This window comes from Salmo salar, chromosome ssa15 (assembly GCF_905237065.1).
Source record: "Salmo salar chromosome ssa15, Ssal_v3.1, whole genome shotgun sequence".
Classification (NCBI taxonomy): Eukaryota; Metazoa; Chordata; class Actinopteri; order Salmoniformes; family Salmonidae; genus Salmo; species Salmo salar.
The window spans coordinates 48,027,949-48,049,876 of record NC_059456.1 but is presented as its reverse complement, the minus strand read 5'-3'; the positions used below and the strand labels follow the sequence as shown (position 1 = coordinate 48,049,876).

The 21,928-nt window shown below is 46.4% G+C and overlaps 1 protein-coding gene across 16 annotated transcripts in view; it reads left to right on the top strand.

Moving 5' to 3' along the window:
* The window catches only part of LOC106571666 (gephyrin), a 105,205-nt gene that overhangs the window by 68,293 nt on the left and 14,984 nt on the right, over positions 1-21,928 (top strand). For 8 of the 16 annotated variants that reach the window (XM_045695801.1, XM_045695800.1, XM_014144983.2 and 5 more), the window contains exons 9-13: positions 10,825-10,866; positions 12,681-12,755; positions 16,955-17,017; positions 18,539-18,581; positions 19,991-20,128. In XM_045695801.1, coding sequence (XP_045551757.1) covers positions 10,825-10,866; positions 12,681-12,755; positions 16,955-17,017; positions 18,539-18,581; positions 19,991-20,128 — 361 coding nt within the window. The remainder of the gene's footprint in view (positions 1-10,824; positions 10,867-12,680; positions 12,756-16,954; positions 17,018-18,538; positions 18,582-19,990; positions 20,129-21,928) is intronic. The other 8 variants (XM_045695806.1, XM_014144998.2, XM_014144996.2 and 5 more) reach the window with 5 other exon arrangements.

The following is a 21,928-nucleotide window of genomic DNA, read 5'->3' as shown; positions in this document are numbered from 1 at the left end:
TCTCTCACTACCCCCTCTGGCACACACACTCATTTCCGAGAATGTCACCTGGGGGGGGGGGGTCTGGGTGGGGGAGTGTGTGTTTGTGTGTGTGCTTGTGTGCATGCCAACTAAGGCCTATAGGCCTATAAGGTCTATAGATAATTATAAGGCATGGAGGAAGGCTGTGTGAGAAAGAAACCTTAACTGAGAGTTTTCTGTGGGGGTGTGTGTAGTACTGTCGAGATCTGTCTATGCCGTGTGTGTAGTGTCTGCGGCCCGATGGCAATGGCTGCCTTTATGGTACAGGCTGTAAAACAAGAGCAGGCTCTACACAGCCCAAGAGCAGAGACCCACGTCTGCCTGCTGCCTACTGCCTGCTGCCTACTGCCTGTGTTTCTGTTTCTGCATTTTTTCCTCCAAGTCTGTGCCCTGCAGTAAGTGAAGGCAAACAGGCAGTAGGCAGCAGGCAGTAGGCAGCAGGCAGACGTGGGTCTCTGCTCTTGGGCTGTGTAGAGCCTGCTCTTGTTTTACAGCCTGTACCATAAAGGCTTTATTCTCCTGTGGAAGGCATAGACATGGGCTCTCAAACTCATACACCTGTGTGTGTGTGTGTGTGTGTGTGTGTGTGTGTGTGTGTGTGTGTGTGTGTGTGTGTGTGTGTGTGTGTGTGTGTGTGTGTGTGTGTGTCTCCACAGCACACTGATTGTGAGTGTATGATAACCCTCCTCCAGCACAGGGAGGCTCGTAAAAGTGACTCCTCCTCCTCGGACCACTGGAAGTGTGGAGGATTTATGAGATGCACTGAGAGAGAGAGTTGAGGGAAAAATAGAGAGGAGAGAGTGAGAGGGAGAGAAGGGGACAGAGAGAGGGGAAGAGAGGGGTGATGGAGAGAAGGGGGGGAGTAGGGTAGAGGACAATGAAAGGGAGGAAGAGAAAGAGAAACAAGCTACATTTTGAGGTATATCCTGAGCGTCATAGCAGTGCCTTGCCTCGGTAAGAAGGCCTCTGCTGCATTGGCTGTCTGTCTGCCTCTCTTTCTCTGTGTCGGTCTGTCCATTTCTGTCCTTACACTGTCTTCAGAATGTGTGTGTAAGCCCACTAGCATTCGTCATATCACTCAGTCACAGTAATTGTACTCCCTCTGCTACTCTGCTACTGCTCCAATCAGTACAGAGAGAGAAAGAGGGAGAGAGCGAAAGAGAGAGAGGGAGAGAGAGGGAGGGAGAGGGAGAGAGAGAGAGAGGTAGAAAGAGAGAGAGAGAGAAAGGGAGAGAGAAAGAAGAGAGTAGAGGGACAAGGGATGGAGAGTGTCAGCCCCTCTACCATGTGCTGACAGACAGGCAGACACTCACATGGGCACTGCACACCCACACCACCCCCTCCTTCTTATTCTGTCACTCCTCCTCTCCCTCTTTCTGTCTCTCTGTTGCTTTCCCTCCTGTTCTCCTTCTTGTGCACGCTGCTTCTCTGTTGCTCTTCCTCCCTAACTGTACTCTCTCTGTATCTCTCTCTCTGTCTCTCTCTGCTTGCTCTGTCGCTCACACACACTCTCAGATTGCCTGTGTGTGTGTGTGTGTGTGTGTGTGTGTGTGTGCTCGTGTGCACATGTTGAAGAGCTCGCTCAGTGCAGACTCCACTCTGAGGATGGTAAGTAGTGTCTTTCCTCCTGCGTTTTGAGAGTGTGTTTCTGGACTGTGTTGTTGGGAGTGTGTATGATGGAGAATGCTGTCTGTACATGAATTTCAGTGTTTACTGTCAGTATTTGTGTAGTGTGCCTGTGTGTGTGTCTACTGTATGCGCATGTGTGCGTCTACACGCATGGCCAAGTATGTGTGGTCCGATGATGATGATGGTGGTGATGATGATGGTTAGCCATAAACACGTACACAGCGATGATGAGGCTGTGTGAAGGTAGGAAGTACACAGGGATGATGAAGCTGTGTGAAGGTAGGAAGTACACAGGGATGATGAGGCTGTGTGAAGGTAGGAAGTACACAGGGATGAGAGAGGAGAGGGCGGGGGAGGGGACATGCGTACGTTGACTGCGGGGTTGGGGTGGGGAGGAGGGAAGAAGGGGAGGAGGGGGAAGTGCAGGACTCACGTGCCTAGTGTGGTGGCCGTGTCGCTGCAGTATTCAAGAGAGAGTGAGAGACTGAGGGTTACATAAAGGCAGGGGGGAGGAGAGGGAGACAGAGACGGGCAGCTCCACTGGGCTCCATAGTCCCTCTGAGCCAGGGCCCTAGAGTAGGGTCCACAACCAGAGCTGGTAGGGGACTGGATGGATGGAGAAATGGAAGGTATATACTGCAATACAGACAGTACACTGTCTATTTAAAGACCAACAACGGCTAGAGATGCAGTGACACATGAACTCCTAGATCTGGAAAATACAATGCAGTTTCTTACTGTAAAATGAAAAACGTCAATTCCTATGAAGTGTTGACTTCCCTGTAGCTCAGTTGGTAGAGCATGGTGTTTGCAACGCATGGTGTTTGCAACGCCAGGGTTGTGGGTTCGATTCCCACGGGGGGCCAGCACAGGAAAAAAAAAATATGAAAATGTATGAAATGAAATGTATGCATTCACTACTGTAAGTTGCTCTGGATAAGAGCGTCTGTTAAATGACTAAAATGTAAAATGAATGGAATGGAATTAGGGTTGGGCGATATCCAGATTTTCATATCATCATACCATCCTTCTCTCATCCTGGGATTTATGGTATTACTGGCTTAGTACACAAAGTGGCGACAAAATAACCCAAAACACCCATTGGGTGTCTATTACCAGAATGCTAACAAAATTTGCGTAAGTAATAGCGAGTTTTCATGGAGGCTGCTAGCTAAATATGCTAACGAGCGCAAACAAAAATAAACTAATTGCAAAGACAGGGAACCAAGCTCATAAAGTTATACATATGTAGGTAGGAGCTACCGAATGTCATTTTTGGTGAGTTTAGTTAGACATTTACAAGCGGAAATGAACGAGAGACATTGTGGAGATGAACAAAGTTTTGACACATGCTTGTCTGAAGGAAGAACAGTACTGGCACTGAAACAGCATGTGTACACGCTGTGTCTGTGTGGACTCTGATGTCGCTAAGGCAACAGGTCTGCCTGCTCTGATTGGAGAAGAGAGGGGAGGAGCAGACAGGCCAACAACTGAGTGGACAAAAAACACAAGGAAATCAAGATACAGATAGCTCATCCAAAGGGCTTTGACTTCCCAAACACGGCAGAAAGCTAACACAATATGACGCCCCGTCACCTTATTAATTCAGCCACTTGCTTAGATAACTTGCAAGTTAAACTTAGGGGTCGCAGTAACGCAGAATTCTGTTTTTCACACAGGAAAAAATTATAAAACACATGAGAAATATATTGATGCCAGATGTAAAATGCTTCAGTTTTTGCTTCAAATGAGAATTCACCAACAGGCATTATACCAGCAGACAGCACTCTGACTGATGCGGAGCTACTTTTCTTGGTGTTAATAGACTACTTTTCTCCAGTAAAATGAAAGATTAACTTTAAGCAAAACAGGAAATGTAGCTGGCTACGTTCTTTCTATGATAAACTTATCTTCAGAGCTTGTGCTGTTAGGTCATCTGAACCGGGACATGCTTAACACCCCAGCCATCCTACAATCTAAGCTCGATGCCTTTAATCTCACACAAATTATCAATGAACCTACCAGGTACAACCCCAAATCCGTAAACACGGGCACCCTCATAGATATCATCCTGACCAACCTGCCCTCCAAATACACCTCTGCTGTCTTCAACCAGGATTTCAGCGATCACTGCCTCATTGCCTGCATCCGTAAAGGGTCTGCGGTCAAATGACCACCCCTCATCACTGTCAAACGCTCCCAAAAAAACTTCCGCGAGCAGGCCTTTCTAATGAACCTGGCCCGGGTATCCTGGAAGGATATTGACCTCATTCCGTCAGTGGAGGATGCCTGGTTATTCTTTAAAAGTGCTTTCCTCACCATCTTAAATAAGCACGCCCCATTCCAAAAATGTAGAATCAGGAACAGATATAGCCCTTGGTTCACTCCAGACCTGACTGCCCTTGACCAGCACAAAAATATCCTGTGGCGTACTGCATTAGCATCAAATAGCCCCCGCGATATGCAACTTTTCAGGGAAGTTCGGGAACAAATATACACAGGCAGTTAGGAAAGCAAAGGCTAGCTTATTCAAACAGAAATTTGCATCCTGTAGCACAAACTCCAAAAGGTTCTGGGACACTGTAAAGTCCATGGAGAATAAGAGCACCTCCTCCCAGCTGCCCACTGCACTGAGGCTAGGAAACACTGTCACCACCGATAAATCTGCGATAATTGAGAATTTCAATAAGCATTTATCTACGGCTAGCCATGCTTTCCATCTGGCTACCCCTACCCCGGTCAACAGCCCTGCGCCCCCCACAGCAACTTGCCCAAGACTTCCCCATTTCTCCTTCACCCAAATCCAGATAGCTGATGTTCTGAAAGAACTGCAGAATCTGGACCCCTACAAATCAGTCGGGCTAGATGGGTGCACCTCAGCCACGCTCAAGGTCCTAAATGATATTATAACCGCCATCGATAAGAGACAATACTGTGCAGCTGTATTCATCGACCTGGCCAAGGCTTTCGACTCTGTCAATCACCACATTCTTATCGGCAGACTCAACAGCCTTGGTTTCTCAAATGACTGCCTCGCCTGGTTCACCAACTACTTCTCAGACAGAGTTCAGTGTGTCAAATTGGAGGGCCTGTTGTCCGGACCTCTGGCACTCTCTATGGGGTGCCACAGGGTTCAATCCTTGGGTCGCATCTTTTCTCTGTATACATCAATGATGTCGCTCTTGCTGCTGGTGATACTCTGATCCACCTCTACGCAGACGACACCATTCTGTATACTTCTGGCCCTTCTTTGGACACTGTGAAAACTAACATCCAGACGAGCTTCAATGCCATACAACTCTCCTTCCGTGGCCTCCAACTGCTCTTAAATACAAGTAAAACGAAATGCATGCTCTTCAACCGATCGCTGCCTGCACCTGCCCGCCCGTCAAGCATCACTACTCTGGACGGTTCTGACTTAGAATATGTGGACAACTACAAATACCTAGGTGTCTGGTTAGACTGTAAACTCTCCTTCCAGACTCACATTAAGCATCTCCAATCCAAAATTAAATCTAGAATCGGCTTCCTATTTTGCAACAAAGCATCTTCACTCATGCTGACAAACATACCCTCGTAAAACTGACTATCCTACCAATCCTCGACTTTGGCGATACCATTTACAAAATAACCTCCAACACTCTACTCAGCAGATTGGATGCCGTCTATCACAGTGCCATCCGTTTTGTCACCAAAGCCCCATATACTACCCACCACTGCGACCTGTATGCTCTCGTTGGCTGGCCCTCGCTTCATATTCGTCGCCAAACCCACTGGCTCCAGGTCATCTATAAGTCTTTGCTAGGTAAAGCCCCGCCTTATCTCAGCTCACTGGTCACCATGGCAGCACCCACCCGTAGCAAGCGCTCCAGCAGGTATATTTCACTGGTCACCCCCAAAGCCAATTCCTCCATCGGCCGCTTTTCCTTCCAGTTCTCTGCTGCCAATGACTGGAATGAACTGCAAAAATCACTGAAGCTGGAGACTCATATCTCCCTCACTAGCTTTAAGCACCAGCTGTCAGAGCAGCTCACAGATCGCTGCACCTGTACATAGCTCATCTGTAAATAGCCCATCCAACTACCTCATCCCCATACTGTTATTTATTTTATTTATTTTGCTGCTTTGCACCCCAGTATCTCTACTTCCACACTCATCTTTTGCACATCCATCACTCCAGTGTTTAATTGCAATATTGTAATTATTTTGCCACTATGGCCTATTTATTGCCTTACTTCCCTTGTCCTACCTCATTTGCACACATTGTGTATAGACTTTTTCTATTGTATTATTGACTGTATGTTTGTTTATTCCATGTGTAACTCTGTGACGTTGTTTGTGTCACACTGCTTTGCTTTATCTTGGCCAGGTCGCAGTTGCAAATGAGAACTTTTTCTCAACTGGCCTACCTGGTTAAATAAAGTTGAAATTAAAAAATGTAATAAAAAAAATTAAACATGCATAATTTTTGCCAAACATACCTTTCTTTTTCATTGTAAACCCATTTACTTGTGTGGCTGCCAGCCAAATAGCATTGCACTTCTGTTGTCATCTGATGAAAATGAAGCTATTTTCTGCCAAATGTGTTGCACTAATGGATTTTCTGAGAAGTTAAACTTTAGTTGCATGTCCCTGATCCCTCTACTGAAGCAAAAAAAAAACACTGTTGGGTTTCAAAATAAAACGTGACTCTTTCTCCCGTTGTGCTATTTACAAACAAACACATGAAGTAAGTTCTGAGAAACTGCGGTAGGCTTCATAATGTAAAATAATGTGACAGGTGAAATGAAGAACACAATCTGCTTTATCTCCTAATGTATTGCACAAGTTGACTGCAGGTATTTACATAAAAAGTATATATTCAAATGTATTGGAAAATCTTCAAAGAAATAGTTTCAACGGTATTGACGCAATTGAAAAACCACCCCATGGCTACTTCCAAATACCTCGGTATATACGGTATACAGCCCAAGCCTAAATGGAATGTGTACTGTATAGGCCATCCTTGGTTTCGTGAGGCCGTGATGAGATGAGAGTAGAAGATTTGATCAAAGTAAAAGCTCCACTTTTGTCTCTGCTGGAGACACAGCCGTACTTCATATGTTTGGCTCTGAGTCCCTGTAGTCCATTTGGGTCCAATGGCTTTAGATCAAAATTAGGGAACATGTTACGCACAGAGTCCAGATTATTGTGTGTGTGTGTGTGTGTGTGTGTGTGTGTGTGTGTGTGTGTGTGTGTGTGTGTGTGTGTGTGTGTGTGTGTGTATATACACTGCTCAAAAAAATAAAGGGAACACTTAAACAACACAATGTAACTCCAAGTCAATCACACTTCTGTGAAATCAAACTGTCCACTTAGGAAGCAACACTGATTTACAATCAATTTCACATGCTGTTGTGCAAATGGAATAGACAACAGGTGGAAATTATAGGCAATTAGCAAGAAAGCCCCAATAAAGGAGTGGTTCTGCAGGTGGTGACCACAGACCACTTCTCAGTTCCTATGCTTCCTGGTTGATGTTTTGGTCACTTTTGAATGCTGGCGATGCTTTCACTCTATTGGTAGCATGAGACGGAGTCTACAACCCACACAAGTGGCTCAGGTAGTGCAGCTCATCCAGGATGGCACATCAATGCGAGCTGTGGCAAGAAGGTTTGCTGTGTCTGTCAGCGTAGTGTCCAGAGCATGGAGGCGCTACCAGGAGACAGGCCAGTACATCAGGAGACGTGGAGGAGGCCGTAGGAGGGCAACAACCCAGCAGCAGGACCACTACCTCCGCCTTTGTGCAAGGAGGAGCAGGAGAAGCACAGCCAGAGCCCTGCAAAATGACCTCCAGCAGGCCAAAAATGTGCATGTGTCTGCTCAAACGGTCAGAAACAGACTCCATGAGGGTGGTATGAGGGCCCGACGTCCACAGGTGGGGGTTGTGCTTACAGCCCAACACCGTGCAGGACGTTTGGCATTTGCCAGAGAACACGAAGATTGGCAAATTCGCCACTGGCGCCCTGTGCTCTTCACAGATGAAAGCAGGTTCACACTGAGCACATGTGACAGACGTGACAGAGTCTGGAGACGCCGTGGAGAACGTTCTGCTGCCTGCAACGTCCTCCAGCATGACCGGTTTGGCGGTGGGTCAGTCATGGTGTGGGGTGGCATTTCTTTGGGGGGCCGCACAGCCCTCCATGTGCTCGCCAGAGGTAGCCTGACTGCCATTAGGTACCGAGATGAGATCCTCAGACCCCTTGTGAGACCATATGCTGGTGCGGTTGGCCCTGGGTTCCTCCTAATGCAAGACAATGCTAGACCTCATGTGGCTGGAGTGTGTCAGCAGTTCCTGCAAGAGGAAGGCATTGATGCTATGGACTGGCCTGCCCGTTCCCCAGACCTGAATCCAATTGAGCACATCTGGGACATCATGTCTCGCTCCATCCACCAACGCCACGTTGCACCACAGACTGTCCAGGAGTTGGCGGATGCTTTAGTCCAGGTCTGGGAGGAGATCCCTCAGGAGACCATCCGCCACCTCATCAGGAGCATGCCCAGGCGTTGTAGGGAGGTCATACAGGCACGTGGAGGCCACACACACTACTGAGCCTCATTTTGACTTGTTTTAAGGACATTACATCAAAGTTGGATCAGCCTGTAGTGTGGTTTTCCACTTTAATTTTGAGTGTGACTCCAAATCCAGACCTCCATGGGTTGATAAATTGGATTTCCATTGATTATTTTTGTGTGATTTTGTTGTCAGCACATTCAACTATGTAAAGAAAAAAGTATTTAATAAGATTTATTTCATTCATTCAGATCTAGGATGTGTTATTTTAGTGTTCCCTTTATTTTTTTGAGCAGTATATATATGCTTGTATGTAAGTCTGTATTTTTGTGCATTGTTCCCTGTATTTTTGTCCTCACTTAACTCCTGCCGTCTTGCTCTGAGTTTGCCTGCGGGGGTTGTACCCTAGCCTAGAAAACATTCAGAAAACAGAGGCCATTCAATAGAATCAGAGACAGAAACAGAGTGGAGTGGATGAGACTGAATGGAGGCTCTGCGTTGACCCGCTGCATTCAAAGTACTGTAGCGCTGTTTATTCACCCGGTGGGCCCACGCAAACCACTGAGACTGGTGGGCAGACCCAGAGAACCATGAACACACACACACACACACACACACACACACACCTCTACTGCGTTACCCCCTTCCCTCCACTGCACCACTCTCACTAGCTCATGGTTTACTACTGCAATAGGACTTATTATCATTTCTACATGGAGCATGCTGCAGCCTTTCCAATTGAATAGCCGAGAGGATTTGATGTGCAAACATCCCTTCGCTCTGGTCGCTATTCCATTGTGCATTCCTGCCACAGCCTCATGCGGTCTTTCCCTTACAATTCCCAGAGTGGCAGTTTAGAGTGGATCTCTCAGACCGTTAGACTTAGGCTGAATCTGAAATGGCACCCTGTTTCCTATGTGGTGCCATTTAATGCGCAGTCTAAGTAATAGATGATTTTAAAGGCTTCTGAAGATGCTTGGTGTTAGAATACCAAGGTTGGCCGAGGCATATGGTGGTTTGGCCGAGGCATATGGTGGGTTGGCCGAGGCATATGGTGGGTTGGCCGAGGCATATGGTGGGTTGGCCGAGGCATATGGTGGGTTGGCCGAGGCATACTGGTCAGATCTTTTGAGGAATTAGAGGGGAGCAGTTGATTGATGGTCTGCCATTGGTCATTTTGGAGGGCAATTGTTTTCTGGTCTGTCATTGGTCAGTCTCGGAGAGGGCAGTAGTTTTCTGGTTTGTCATTGGTCATTTTGGGGGGGCAGTGGTTTTCTGGTCTGTCATTGGTCATTTTGGAGAGCAGTGGTTTTCTTGTATGTCATTGGTCACTGTCGGAGAGGACAGTGGTTTACTGGTCTGTCATTGGTCAGCTTTTGAGGGCAGTGTTTGTGTCATCTGTCATTGGTCAAATTAGTGTTTGTGTGGGCTACAATAGATTGAAATACTTGTACTTATGTACTTAATGAGGTTATCATCATAGTAAAATATGATTTTCCTTAAATATGTCTTTGAATGGATCCCCATATCACATTGATCCCCTCCCATTCATCAGGCTACAGAGCAGCTAGGGATAGAATGGTCTGAGGTCTACAGTTCAGTCTACAGATCAAACAGGGGATAGACAGTTATGGGTATGGTAATGTGATAGTTTGTATTATGTTTTCTATGTAAAAATCATGAGCTCCCGAGTGGCGCAGCGGTCTAAGGCACTGCATCTCAGTGCTAGAGGTGTCACTATAGTACCTGGTTTGAATCCAGGCTATATCACATCCGGCTGTGATTGGGAGTCCCATAGGGCGGTGCACAATGGGCCCAGTGTCGTCTGGGTTTGCTGGAGTAGGCTGTCATTGTAAATAAGAATTTGTTCTTATCTGACTTGCCTAGTTGAATAAAGGTTCAAAAATAAATAAACACCCAAACAATTTTGTAGAGTAAGTTGCTGATTAACGGAGGGTAAACTGTCACACAATTGAAATGTTTTCTATGTACAACATCTTTCCTACGGTAAGTAAAGGTTTTGGTGATTTGCTTTGGGTCATTCACACACACACACACACACACACACACACACACACACACACACACACACACACACACACACACACACACACACACACAACAATCAACAAAATAGACGGTCAGTGCAACAATTCCAATAAATCAAATTGATCAATGTAACTGTGCTCTCCTCTGGTCCTCAGTCAGTAGTCACTCAGCTTTACCCTGTTGTCCTGTACTGTACTATATGTGTCATAATGCCTGACCCTCGGCTGTGCTGACTTACCTGAGACAGACACACTGATGCTGCATTCATGTGGAAACTAGGAACTGGGAAACTGGGGGTACAACAACGCTACCCGAGTTTCCCACTTGAATTTAACACTTGGAAGGCAATTTTGCATGCTGTCTTGATGAGTCTGAGCTGCTTTATGGCAGTGTTAGTCTTGAGTATGCGATAATTGTGATACCACATGAACACGGCATTAGACAGGGGAGCTGTCTGTCTGTCTCAGTGTCTGTCTGTCTGTCTGGCTTCTGGCTGTGTTAACCCTGTTCTTTTCTCCCCTTCTCCTTCTCCTCCTCCTCCTCCTCCTCCTCCTTCTCTCTTGTGGCACCAGGCGCGGCTCCCCTCCTGTTCATCCACCCTAAGCATTGCTGAGGTACTCTTGCAAGCCTACTAAGGAATCGCCATGGCCACCGTCGTCATGACGTCGTCATGGCATCGTCATGGCATCGGTTACCATGGTCCCCCCTCCTCGTTCACCTGGCATGCTTGCGCAGTCACTCCATCCCTCCTTCCTTCTTCCTTCTTCCTCTGTTTTGCATAATGTTCATCCTCCTTCTTCTCTTTATCTGTATGTCTGCCCTGCATGCTGCCCTGCTAGGTGGAAGGACACAGTCGTCTCTCGGAGTACTGCAAATCCCAGAATCCTTTGCATTTTTAAATCTCTTCCTGTATCAGAGTATGTACAGGCCTTTTGACCAGTTTCATGTGAACATTTGGACCATAGTGTAATCGAACGCATCATATCGTCTGAGATACCCTAAATTGTATCTAACTGAATCCCTCCCTCCCCACACACAGCTCCACTCACGTCATCACCTCATCATCCACTCACACCTCCTGCCATGTGACTTGTGACTCAATCACGTTCCAAATACAGTGTTAGAGTTGAAACGTCATGGTAGCCGTTATCTCGCTGTGCGGCGGCAGCGGTGCTTGTACCAACAGTGCATTGCTCTACCCTTCAGCTGGTTTTGAGGTAGGCTTGCTCTTACTCAGCATTGTGACACTATCTCTAACAGGCACCTCTCCTGTGCTTGATGTTAGTGAGATTGATGATTGGGAAGGGATATGGTATCCATCTACAATAGATGGGCAGTGGGAGGACACAATAGATCTCCTGTAAGCAACATCTATTTAGACAAATAAATAGAAAAGCTGGACACTAATGCAGGGTTGTCAAGCTAATTTTGCCCGTATTCAGTCTTCATTGAGGTCCGCAGGGCCACACTGAAAATGTGTTATATTTCCATACAGTTAAAATGAGCATAAAATAGTCCTCTATACATCATTTCTGGAATGTTCTATGGTCCCTGACTGTCTAGCTTTCATTTCAGTGATTAGTGAGCTGGACACAGTCAACTGGATGAATGTTGGTCCATTATCATTCTACACATTTGGTTTTAGTCATGTTAATGTATATTGAGTTCGTTTGTTCCCCCCTAAATTTATTTTTGCAAAATATGTCAAATGTCAAAGATTGGACCCCCTCGTGGGCCGGATCTGCGGACCAAACGTTTGACACTCCAGCTCTAACGGCTCGGATGCAATAAGTTTAATAAACCAGTGTTTTGACAGCTAGGCACAGGCCTTCAGTAGGGTTTCATCTGATTTAGGATCAGCTTTCTCTATCCTTGCAGCAACCAATAATGTGAGTTATAACTAACCTTGGATCATTTTGTAACAAAGATACAGGAACCATATGTCAAGCACTGAAGAGAAAAGAGGCAAATGTCCACCAGTACACCAACACAAACAAAGCTAATATCACTCTCCTCCACTCACTAACACTAACTCACTCTCAGACCCATGCTAAACGTGCTCTAGGTTGGAGCAAAAAGTTGCCATCACATTATTTGGTTACTATTTCATAAATTTTTGGTTCTGTATTGTCAGAATGTTGGTTGTTTTGGAGTCTGTGGTCTTTTTTTGTTGTTGTTTGAACTGATTTCTGTATGTATCACCTCAGTAGTCCTGGGGTGTGTGTGTGTGTGTGTGTGTGTGTGTGTGTGTGTGTGTCTGTGTGTGTGCCAGGCCATAACTATGTATACTAATGTACTGTACCAGGACATTTGAGTGTGTGTGTACATGTGTATGTGCGTGCCAGTGTGCGTGTACCAATATGGAACGAGTGTGTGATGCATGATGGCGTGTGTGAAGGCGAGTGACCTATCCTGTGGCTTCCTCCAGGCCTCACGGAGAGAGTTCAGGGCTCACCTGGATGAGGTCATCACGCTCAAGTCAAGGTACTCTACCTTGGACCAGGTAAACCCCCTTACATTCTTCCTACCCTTCCTCTATACCGGCATGCAGGCCTCGCTCCTCACCATAAACACGGGCACAGTCACCACACAGCACTAGGGCCTCAGAGAAACCAAAGACACCTGTTAGAGACCCCTGACAGACATCCAGAGATACGTAGACAGACAGGGCAGGACCAGGATCCACAGCCCACAGAGGGCTCGCCATCTCAGGCAGCCTGCTCTCGGCGGCTCCCCTGTGTGGTGATGCAGTACAGGAGCTCATCTACAGGAAAGATAGCGAGAGACTGTAGGGAAGAGAGGGAGGAGAGGCAGGAAGGACACGTCGGATGTATTGCCATAGGGGAGCAACACACAATATGAAAGGTTCCAGTAGGAATTTGGCTCACAGACTAGTATGGGTAATGTAGTCTTTCTAGGCGTTTTGGCTTGATCTGTTCATACCAATACCTCTCTCTCACCAGGCATTTTAGCAAAGCCCATACAGTGAACAGTACAGTAGGCTTGGAGATAGAGTGTTCAGTACATCCCCTGCTCAGGCCTCTCTAGAACTCCACCAGCGTTCATTCTCTCTCATCCGTCACCCATCTAGTCGTGTGTGTGTGTGTGTGTGTGTGTGTGTGTGTGTGTGTGTGTGTGTGTGTGTGTGTGTGTGTGTGTGTGTGTGTGTGTGTGTGTGTGTGTGTGTGTGTGTGTGTGTGTGTGTGTGTGTGTGTGTGTGTGTGTGTGTGTGTGTGAGTGCGTGTTGGCAGCTGGGCAGGGGAGCAGGGAAGCAGTTCTTGTAGCGTTTCTGTATGTGTTGTTGTGCTTTTGTTCATGTCTATGAGAAGATGTGCACATCAATGTCCTTGTACCAGAGCATAGATGTGTGTGTGTGTGTGTGTGCCACATTAGCTTGCACTCAGTTTAGCCAGAGGAAGTGCTGTCAGGTGGCGTCACTCCTACGTGATGCTCGTCCCTCTCCGCGAATCGACCCTTGAGTAGTGTAGAGGGGCATCTCTCACCCCCTCACTCTCTCTCTCTCTCTCCCCTCTGTCCCCCATAGGTCTTGCTCTGGAAAGTGAGTGTTGTCTTTTGAGGGCCACAGAAGCATTTGTCCTGTCCTTCCCCACTGGCACGATCCTCTCTTCCATCCCTTTCTCCCGTGGGACAGAGTGGTGCTAGAAGGGTTTTGAACTCCTCCTCTCCTGTCACACCTCTCCTTTCCTCTCCTCTCCTTTCCTCTCCTTTCCTCTCCTCTCCTAGTCTTGCATAGCCAAAATAACCTGGTTGTCACACCTGCCTTGGAAGTCTGGAGAAGTTTGTATTGCAAAAATATGGTTTGAATTGACCTTAGGATTTTGATTGGATGTTACATTTCAAGAACCCTCCCCACATGCCCGTTGGTGCTACGTGTTATGCACGTCACTGTTTTCAGACCGGGTAGGACACATTTTGCAGTGAGTTGTTCTGTGTGCTAGTTTGCAACATCGCAGAAAGTGGTAAAAAACCTGGAGGAAAAAGTGAATTGTGTGCTCTATACACAATCGGCATCCAGTATATGGACACATATTTTCCCGTCTTTCCTCATGTCCTGTTGCAGGTACTGCACTAATCTAGTGAGCACCACTGGAGCTCCGCCCCAGCAAGACATTTGATTGTTTTGATATGTTGCGATGCGTCACTAATTTACAGCGGGTTCCAAATCCCACCCCTATTTAGCAATTTTCTACCATGGACTTCCCCAGGCTTCCCATGTAAGGACGAGGCTACTCCTCCCGTTCTCTCCTCCCCTCCCTGCCCCATGTCACATCCCTCTCCTCTTCCTCTCCTCCGAAATCCCCCTCATTGCATAATTTGTCGGACAGCGCCTTTGTTTTTTGCTGAGCCCAGCACAGAAACACAGGAACTGTGGCTGTTCCCTCGTCCCCACGAGCTGCTTCTTTACCTCGTCCGTTATTGGCCAATTAATTTCCCCTAGGCAGCAGTAAGCTTAGCGGCGTCCGTGGCTCGCCGTAGCCGTCCACTCCGAGACCTTTCTCCCTGACCCGGCCTCCGTGCTCGCCACTCGCTATTCCACATGCGCCCCCCTCCTCCATTGATCTCCATGGACGATTGCCATGACAACCCGTCGTCAGGTCGTTTCCGCGGCGACTATCGGGTTGCCGTGTAAAGCAATTATGGTTGTTTTCCGTGTGTGTGTGTGTGTGTGTGTGTGTGTGTGTGTGTGTGTGTGTGTGTGTGTGTGTGTGTGTGTGTGTGTGTGTGTGTGTGTATATTCTGTTCCATTAAGATTCAGTTTAATAGGATGGTGTATAGTCAGGGTTTTGCCCAAGGGTAGGCATATTGCTGCAGGGCCTGAGATTTCTGCTACACACACACAGACAGACACACACACACACAGACAGACACACACGGACACTTAACATACTCACATGGATACAAGCAAACACACTCTTCAATCAGTTCTACTACACACACAGTATACTCATACATGATATATAAACACTCTCATTCAGTGCAGCTCACATGTTCTTCAAAACAGTCAATGGCAGCCGTCCCAGTCACAAATACACCTACACACACTCCTGGCACAAGTATCGTTACAGTGCAGTGTGCCTCAAATAGACTTTCAGTAATTCCTTCTTTTGAATTACACTGTTAGGCATAAAGTCATATTCACTTTTTCCACACTGCAGTCTGTCTGTCTGTCTGTCTGTCTGTCTGTCTGTCTGTCTGTCTGTCTGTCTGTCTGTCTGTCTGTCTGTCTGTCTGTCTGTCTGTCTGTCTGTCTGTCTGTCTGTCTGTCTGTCTGTCTGTGTGTGTGTGTCTTAAGTACTGTGGGTGTCGTAGTGTCTGTACGCAAACTGTTTGATTTAAGTGACATGTACTAAAAAGTCTGTGTGTATGTGTGTGTTACATTTTGCGTCACTCATGCATACAGTATACTTCTCTTTCTCTGTTTTCCAAGGGAAGGGAGGGATAGAAGGAGGGAGAGAGGGATAGAGGGAGAAAAGGTGGGAGTGTATGATGTTATGCTTTGCTCTACCCGTTTTCTCCACACATTTGCTTCTGCACCCTTTTTCTGCACTCTTTCTCCGCACTCTCTCACTCTCTCCTCTCTGCGCTCTTTTCGTCTGTCCACATAAATTGTTGTGCTCTCTCTCTCTCTCTCTCTCTCTCTCTCTCTCACACTCTCCATGGCTTTCTGGTGATAAATCTCTTTAGTAAGTGTTTGTCTCAGTGAAGTGCTGTTGTCTGTCTCTTCCCACTTGTGTTGGTGTGTCTCACCCTCTGTCCATTCCTAGTGCCACCAATGTAGAAGCATCATCCACCGTTCTCATACGGTTATACCCAAACATTACATCAATGTTAAGGAGCCGTAAGCCTAGTCACTGACCTGATCCCCCTTCCGCTTAGTATAATATCACATTAGCATTGCGCTAGTGAGGAACAGAGTTGTTGACAAGTGTAGAGAATATAAACAGATTTGCTGTTTAAGGTTGACTTTTGAAGGGGTTCCCTTGCAGACTGGCTAGATCGATTTCATTAGAAAGACACCCAATGTATGTGTTTTTATGTTGTGTAATACATCTTGTTGAGTTCATGGTTATTTTTGTGTAGTTTGTAAATAAAGTCCATGTTAGACATATAATGGTACTTACTCTTAGTCCTGATCAAAACCTTTCAGAAAAAGGCACACCTGTAATGTTCTGAATCTCATAACTTAGTTATGTTGTTTATTGTTAGTCTTCATTTTTGCTTTCTATGTATTGAAAGTTGATCTTTCTATGTCTTTTGCAAGTTGATCTTTCTATGTATTCTGTAGACTTAGGAACTCCCCTTCTCCCATCCCCTCCTGTCGCTCCCTTTCACTCCCCCTCCTCCCCCGTCTCTTTATTGCTCTCTCTCCCTCTCTCTATCGTTCTCACTATCTCTCTCGCTCTTTTTCCCATCCCGTTCTTTCCCCTCTTTTCTCTACCCCCTCTCTCGCTCCCTCTTTCTCTCCCTCTCTCTCCTCTCTTTCTCTCTCTCAACCTCGTCACTTTCCCTCTCTCACACACTCCCCCTTACCCTATCCCTTCTCCCTTCTGCTAGCAGTTGATTGTTGTTCCTTGTGTCTCGCTCTCTTGTTGTCTCTGTTGTTGTGTTGTGGTACAGTACTGATGCGTCCTGGGAGTTGATGTTCACTGATGCCTGTGATGATGCTTTATCTCCTACTAGCTCCAGTGTAGGTTGGAGGGGCTTAAAGATGATCGCAGGAGCCATAGGACCTTCAGCTCTCGAGTAACTATCCCCCCATCAATGAGGAGCTGCCGCCCTCCGTTTCTGACTTTCTCTCTGTTTCTCTGTCTTTCTTGCCATCTCTCTTTCTTTCTCTCTCTCCCTAACATGCTCTGCTTTTAGTATCTGTGTCTGGTGTTGCAGAATGTCTGTAGACGTCATCAGTTTGCTCCAGTAGTGCACACTCTCTCTTCCTTTCGCTCTTTCTCTCTCTCTCTCTCTCTCTCTCTCTCTCTCTCTCTCTCTCTTTAGTTCACTAGTTTAGCTGCAGTCTTGTCTGGTCGTTTTGCTTTTCTCTCGGCTATGGGACCACATCCTGCTATCCCTCCCTCCCCTCCATCCCCCTTGTCCTTCTTTCCCGCCTCTGGCTGTGCAGTACCCAGCGGTGTTGCAGTAGTTGTAGTGTGGGGGGGGGCACATGTTGCAGAGCCACATAGACATGGAGCAGATAAGACAGACAAGCAGACAGGCAGGCATACAGAGACAGACAGACAGACAGGTAGGCAGGTAGGTAGATGGGAGACAGAAAGAAATAGAGACAGACAGACAGACAGACAGTAGACAAGTAGGCAGACAGGTAGACAGGAGACAAAACAGAATAGAGACACAGGCATAATTTCTGAGCTAAAACTGATCGTAATCCCCCACCCCCTCAACACACACACATTCACATAGAGTGTGTGAAGGCTGCACTTACTGTACCGCCTCACTCTAACCATTCCCTCTGTCTAGCTACTCTTCTGCGTTAGTTAGTTAGCTTATCGTTCCCATAGAATCAGATGTTTTCAGAGAAACTCAGCCCTCCTGCTCCACATCTGACCAGCCACTATCAATACTGCTATTATTGCTCTTAATATATCTGTTATTATCAATGTTTAATCAATATGGATGTTGTTGCCTTTGTCCACCTTATCTGTGAATTTAACTCATCTATCTTAGCTCAGTCAAACTAATTCAGGTATATCTGTGAATTTAACTCATATCTTAGCTCAGACAAACTAATTCAGGTATATCTGTGAATTTAACTCATCTATCTTAGCTCAGTCAAGCTAATTCAGGTATATCTGTGAATTTAACTCATCTATCTTAGCTCAGACAAACTAATTCAGGTATATCTGTGAATTTCACTCATCTATCTTAGCTCAGTCAAGCTAATTCAGGTATACCTGTGAATTTAACTCATCTATCTTAGCTCAGTGAAATTATTCTAGCCGAAATCACTGTATCAAGCAAGACAAGAGGCACTTGAATTAGTATTACCCATGTGATTTACAGTGCTGCTCTGTCTATGAGATTGTATGCACCATATAAAAGAGGACAATGATACGAGGTCAGGAAGCGGAAGACATCTGTATGGAAGGACAAAGAGCAAGATAGGTGTAGTGTCACAAACCTCTTTCTCGGTCACTTTTTGACTGTTGTGAAAACATCTCATCTTTCAAACATGTCGAGAAGGCAACCTGGTCTATAAAAATCTCATTGTGTCTCTTTTTTCTCTCGCTCTCTCTCTCTCTCATTCGCCAGGTGCAGTCACGATGCAGCAGCAAAGAAAATATCCTAAGATCAAGTAAGCAATCTACCACACGCCCTTAAGAAGCGACTTAGAGCTTCCCCTGTAGCAGGACTATTGTTTGTGCGCGTCTATGTGTGCTTGTGTGTTCATACATGAGCATTCGGGCATCCGTCTGCGCACACAAGTGATGTTGTGCAAGGGGTTAACTGAGGCTCATGTTAACAATCTGAAATATGCTGTGGAATCGTAAGTTTAAAAGACAGGGAATTTGGTCAAGAGAAATCCATGAACAGTAGCTTCTCTTCTCTGTGCTGCTAGACAGAGGTAGGAGAGAGAGATTACACGTTAGTTACACCTGGCTTTGTTCTTCCGCTTACCTTTGGAATTATTCCACTGCTGTTATTAGAAACAACATGGTCGCTGTCAAGAGCTGAAATCGCGTGTGTGTGTGTGTGTGTGTGTGTGTGTGTGTGTGTGTGTGTGTGTGTGTGTGTGTGTGTGTGTGTGTGTGTGTAAATGAAATAACACATATGGAATCATGTAGTAACCAAAAAAGTGTTCAACAAGAAACACAGTCCAAATTTAAGATTTTTGGTTCCGTGTATTTAAGATTTTTGGTTCCGTGTATTTGTGAGATTCAGAGTAGGTGAACGGATGATCTCCGAAATTTTGGTTCCCACTGTGAAGCATGGAGGAGGAGGTGTGATGGTGTGCGGGTGCTTTGCTGGTGACACTGTTGGTGATTTATTAAGAATTCAAGGCACACTTAACCAGCATGGCTATCAAAGCATTCTGCAGCGATACGCCATCCCATCTGGTTTGTGCATAGTGGGACTATAATTTAGGCTGTGTAAGGGCTATTTGACCAAGAATGAGAGTGATGGAGTGCTGCATCAGATGACCTGGCCTCCAGAATCACCCGACCTCAATCCAATTGAGATGATTTGGGATGAGTTGGACCGAGTGAAGGAAAAGCAGCAAACAAATGCTCAGCATATGTGGGAACACCTTCAAGACTGTTAGAAAAGCATTCCAGGTGAAGCTGGTTGAGAGAATGCCAAGAGTGTGCAAAGCTGTCATCAAGGCAAAGGGTGGCTTCTTTGAAGAATCTCAAATATAAAATATATTTTGATTTGATTTGTTTTTTGGTTACTACATGATTCCATTTGTGTTATTTCATAGTGTTGATGTCTTCACTATTATTCTACGATGTAGAAAATAGTCAAAATAAAGAAAAATCCATTAATGAGTAGGTTTGTCCAAACTTTTGACTGGTACTGTATGTGTATGATTCTGTGTAAGACCCTGTCCCTGTGTCCTCTCTCTTTCTCTGTCTCTTTCTCTGTCTCTCTGTCTCTCTCTCTCTCTCTCTCTCTCTCTCTCTCTTTCTCTCTCTCTCTCTCTTTCTCTCTCTCTCTCTCTTTCTGTCTGTCTCTCTCTCTCTATCTTTCCTCTCCCATCAGGTCACAGTGCGGTGGACATCACCAAGGTGGCCCGGAGACACCGCATGTCCCCGTTCCCCCTCACCTCAATGGACAAGGCCTTCATCACTGTGCTAGAGATGACTGCCATCCTGGGTACTGAGATCATCAACTACAGAGGTGAGGAAGGGAATACACACACACATAAGCTATAAAAGTGAATACACAAGTACTGTACACACACATGAAAGTATGGAGTTGAGGACACATACACACACACACACACATCAACTATACAACACAGATGTCACACACATACACACATACATGCACAAATCAGCACACACATCAACTAGTCTGTATGGTGTCTGGTCAGAGTACATCTATCAATCATCTATTACAAAGGCCAGGCAAGAGAGTGAGTCATCCACTGACTACATCAATATTACTGTATATATCACCTTACAAACACATCAACTATGAGAGAGAGAGAGAGAGAGAGAGAGAGAGAGAGAGAGAGAGAGAGAGAGAGAGAGAGAGAGAGAGAGAGAGAGAGAGAGAGAGAGAGAGAGAGAGAGAGAGAGAGAGAGAGAGAGAGAGAGAGAGAGAGAGAGAGAGAGAGAGAGAGAGAGAGAGAGAGAGAGAGAGAGAGAGAGACAATGCAAGACAGAGAGAGAGACAATGCAAGACAGAGAGAGAGACAATGCAAGACAGAGAGAGAGACAATGCAAGACAGAGAGAGAGACAATGCAAGACAGAGAGGGAGAGAGCGAGAGACATATAGCAAATAGAGAGACTTTTGACTTTCTTTAATGGTACATCCTCATTTCATTAACCCTGTTAATCCTTCCTCCTAATTAGCCAAATAGCCAACTTTGCTTGAGCAAACAGAAAATTCTAAACACATTTGGCCTTTTTCCTTATTCGAATACCTGTGCCCCATTATAAACATCCCGACAGTAAACTTCACCCCAAACTTCTCACACAGGCATTCAAGCAGAGACATTAATGGCATTAACTTGGCGCGCACAGAAAACACATGATGCATAGTCTCACTCATGACACAGAAAGGACACCCCTGTCTGACTCCCAGGTCGACCCGTGCCAACCAGCTATTAGTGGCCAGGGTTCCATGTAGAACCCTCCACTGGAGGTCTTCTGACCTCTTTGGTACTGGGGGTTTGTAGAGCCCCCTCCATCTAAAACCCACCATACTCTCCGCCCCACATACCCCCTGCCACTGATATGCCTTCACTCCTGTTAGGCTCCTAATGTTCCTCACCTTAATGCAGAGGTTGTAGAGGGCTTTACCTCCCACCCGCTCAAACTCCCCCAGGATAGAGTGTTAAAGTCCAACAAGTCCTCCATACCCTCTTGCCAGTCCCCAGTCTCTGCCGTCAACTGCAGTGGTGGAAACAGTGGTGGCACCTCCCCCTTTGGCCGCTCAAACACCAACTTACCGGTTCAGACAGTGCCTCCTAGACCTCCCCCAGGAATCTCTCTAGCAGCCTAAGAGATGTTAGTCCTGTTTGTTGTACCAGGACTTCCGGGGTTTTCCACCCCTCCTTCCCCAGCAGCCGCAGGTCACTCAACCTTAGTAAACTCGCTGCCATCAGTCGCTTCTGCAGGGTGGCTGATTGAACTAATCTCAAAAGGATAGCTGGATTGTGGAAGATAGGCTCAGGCTCCACACCCCCTTCTCGTGTAGGCCTTAGCAGCTGCCAGGCCCTCAACACCGCAGTGTAAAAATCAGAGAGACCTGCTGTACTCAGCCCCTCCAGCCTCATGTGGAACAGCTGCCGGTCCAACCCTAATCTGCCAGCTCTCCTCAGCAGCGCGCATGCTGGTTCCCTCCATCCGACATCAGTATGGGTACAGCAGTCTCTGCAGCGCCTTTAATCAGAATGCAGCCACCCTGCTCTCCAGTTCCCCCAGGCCCTGTCCTCCTTCGTGGACGGACATGTACAACACTGCCGCCTT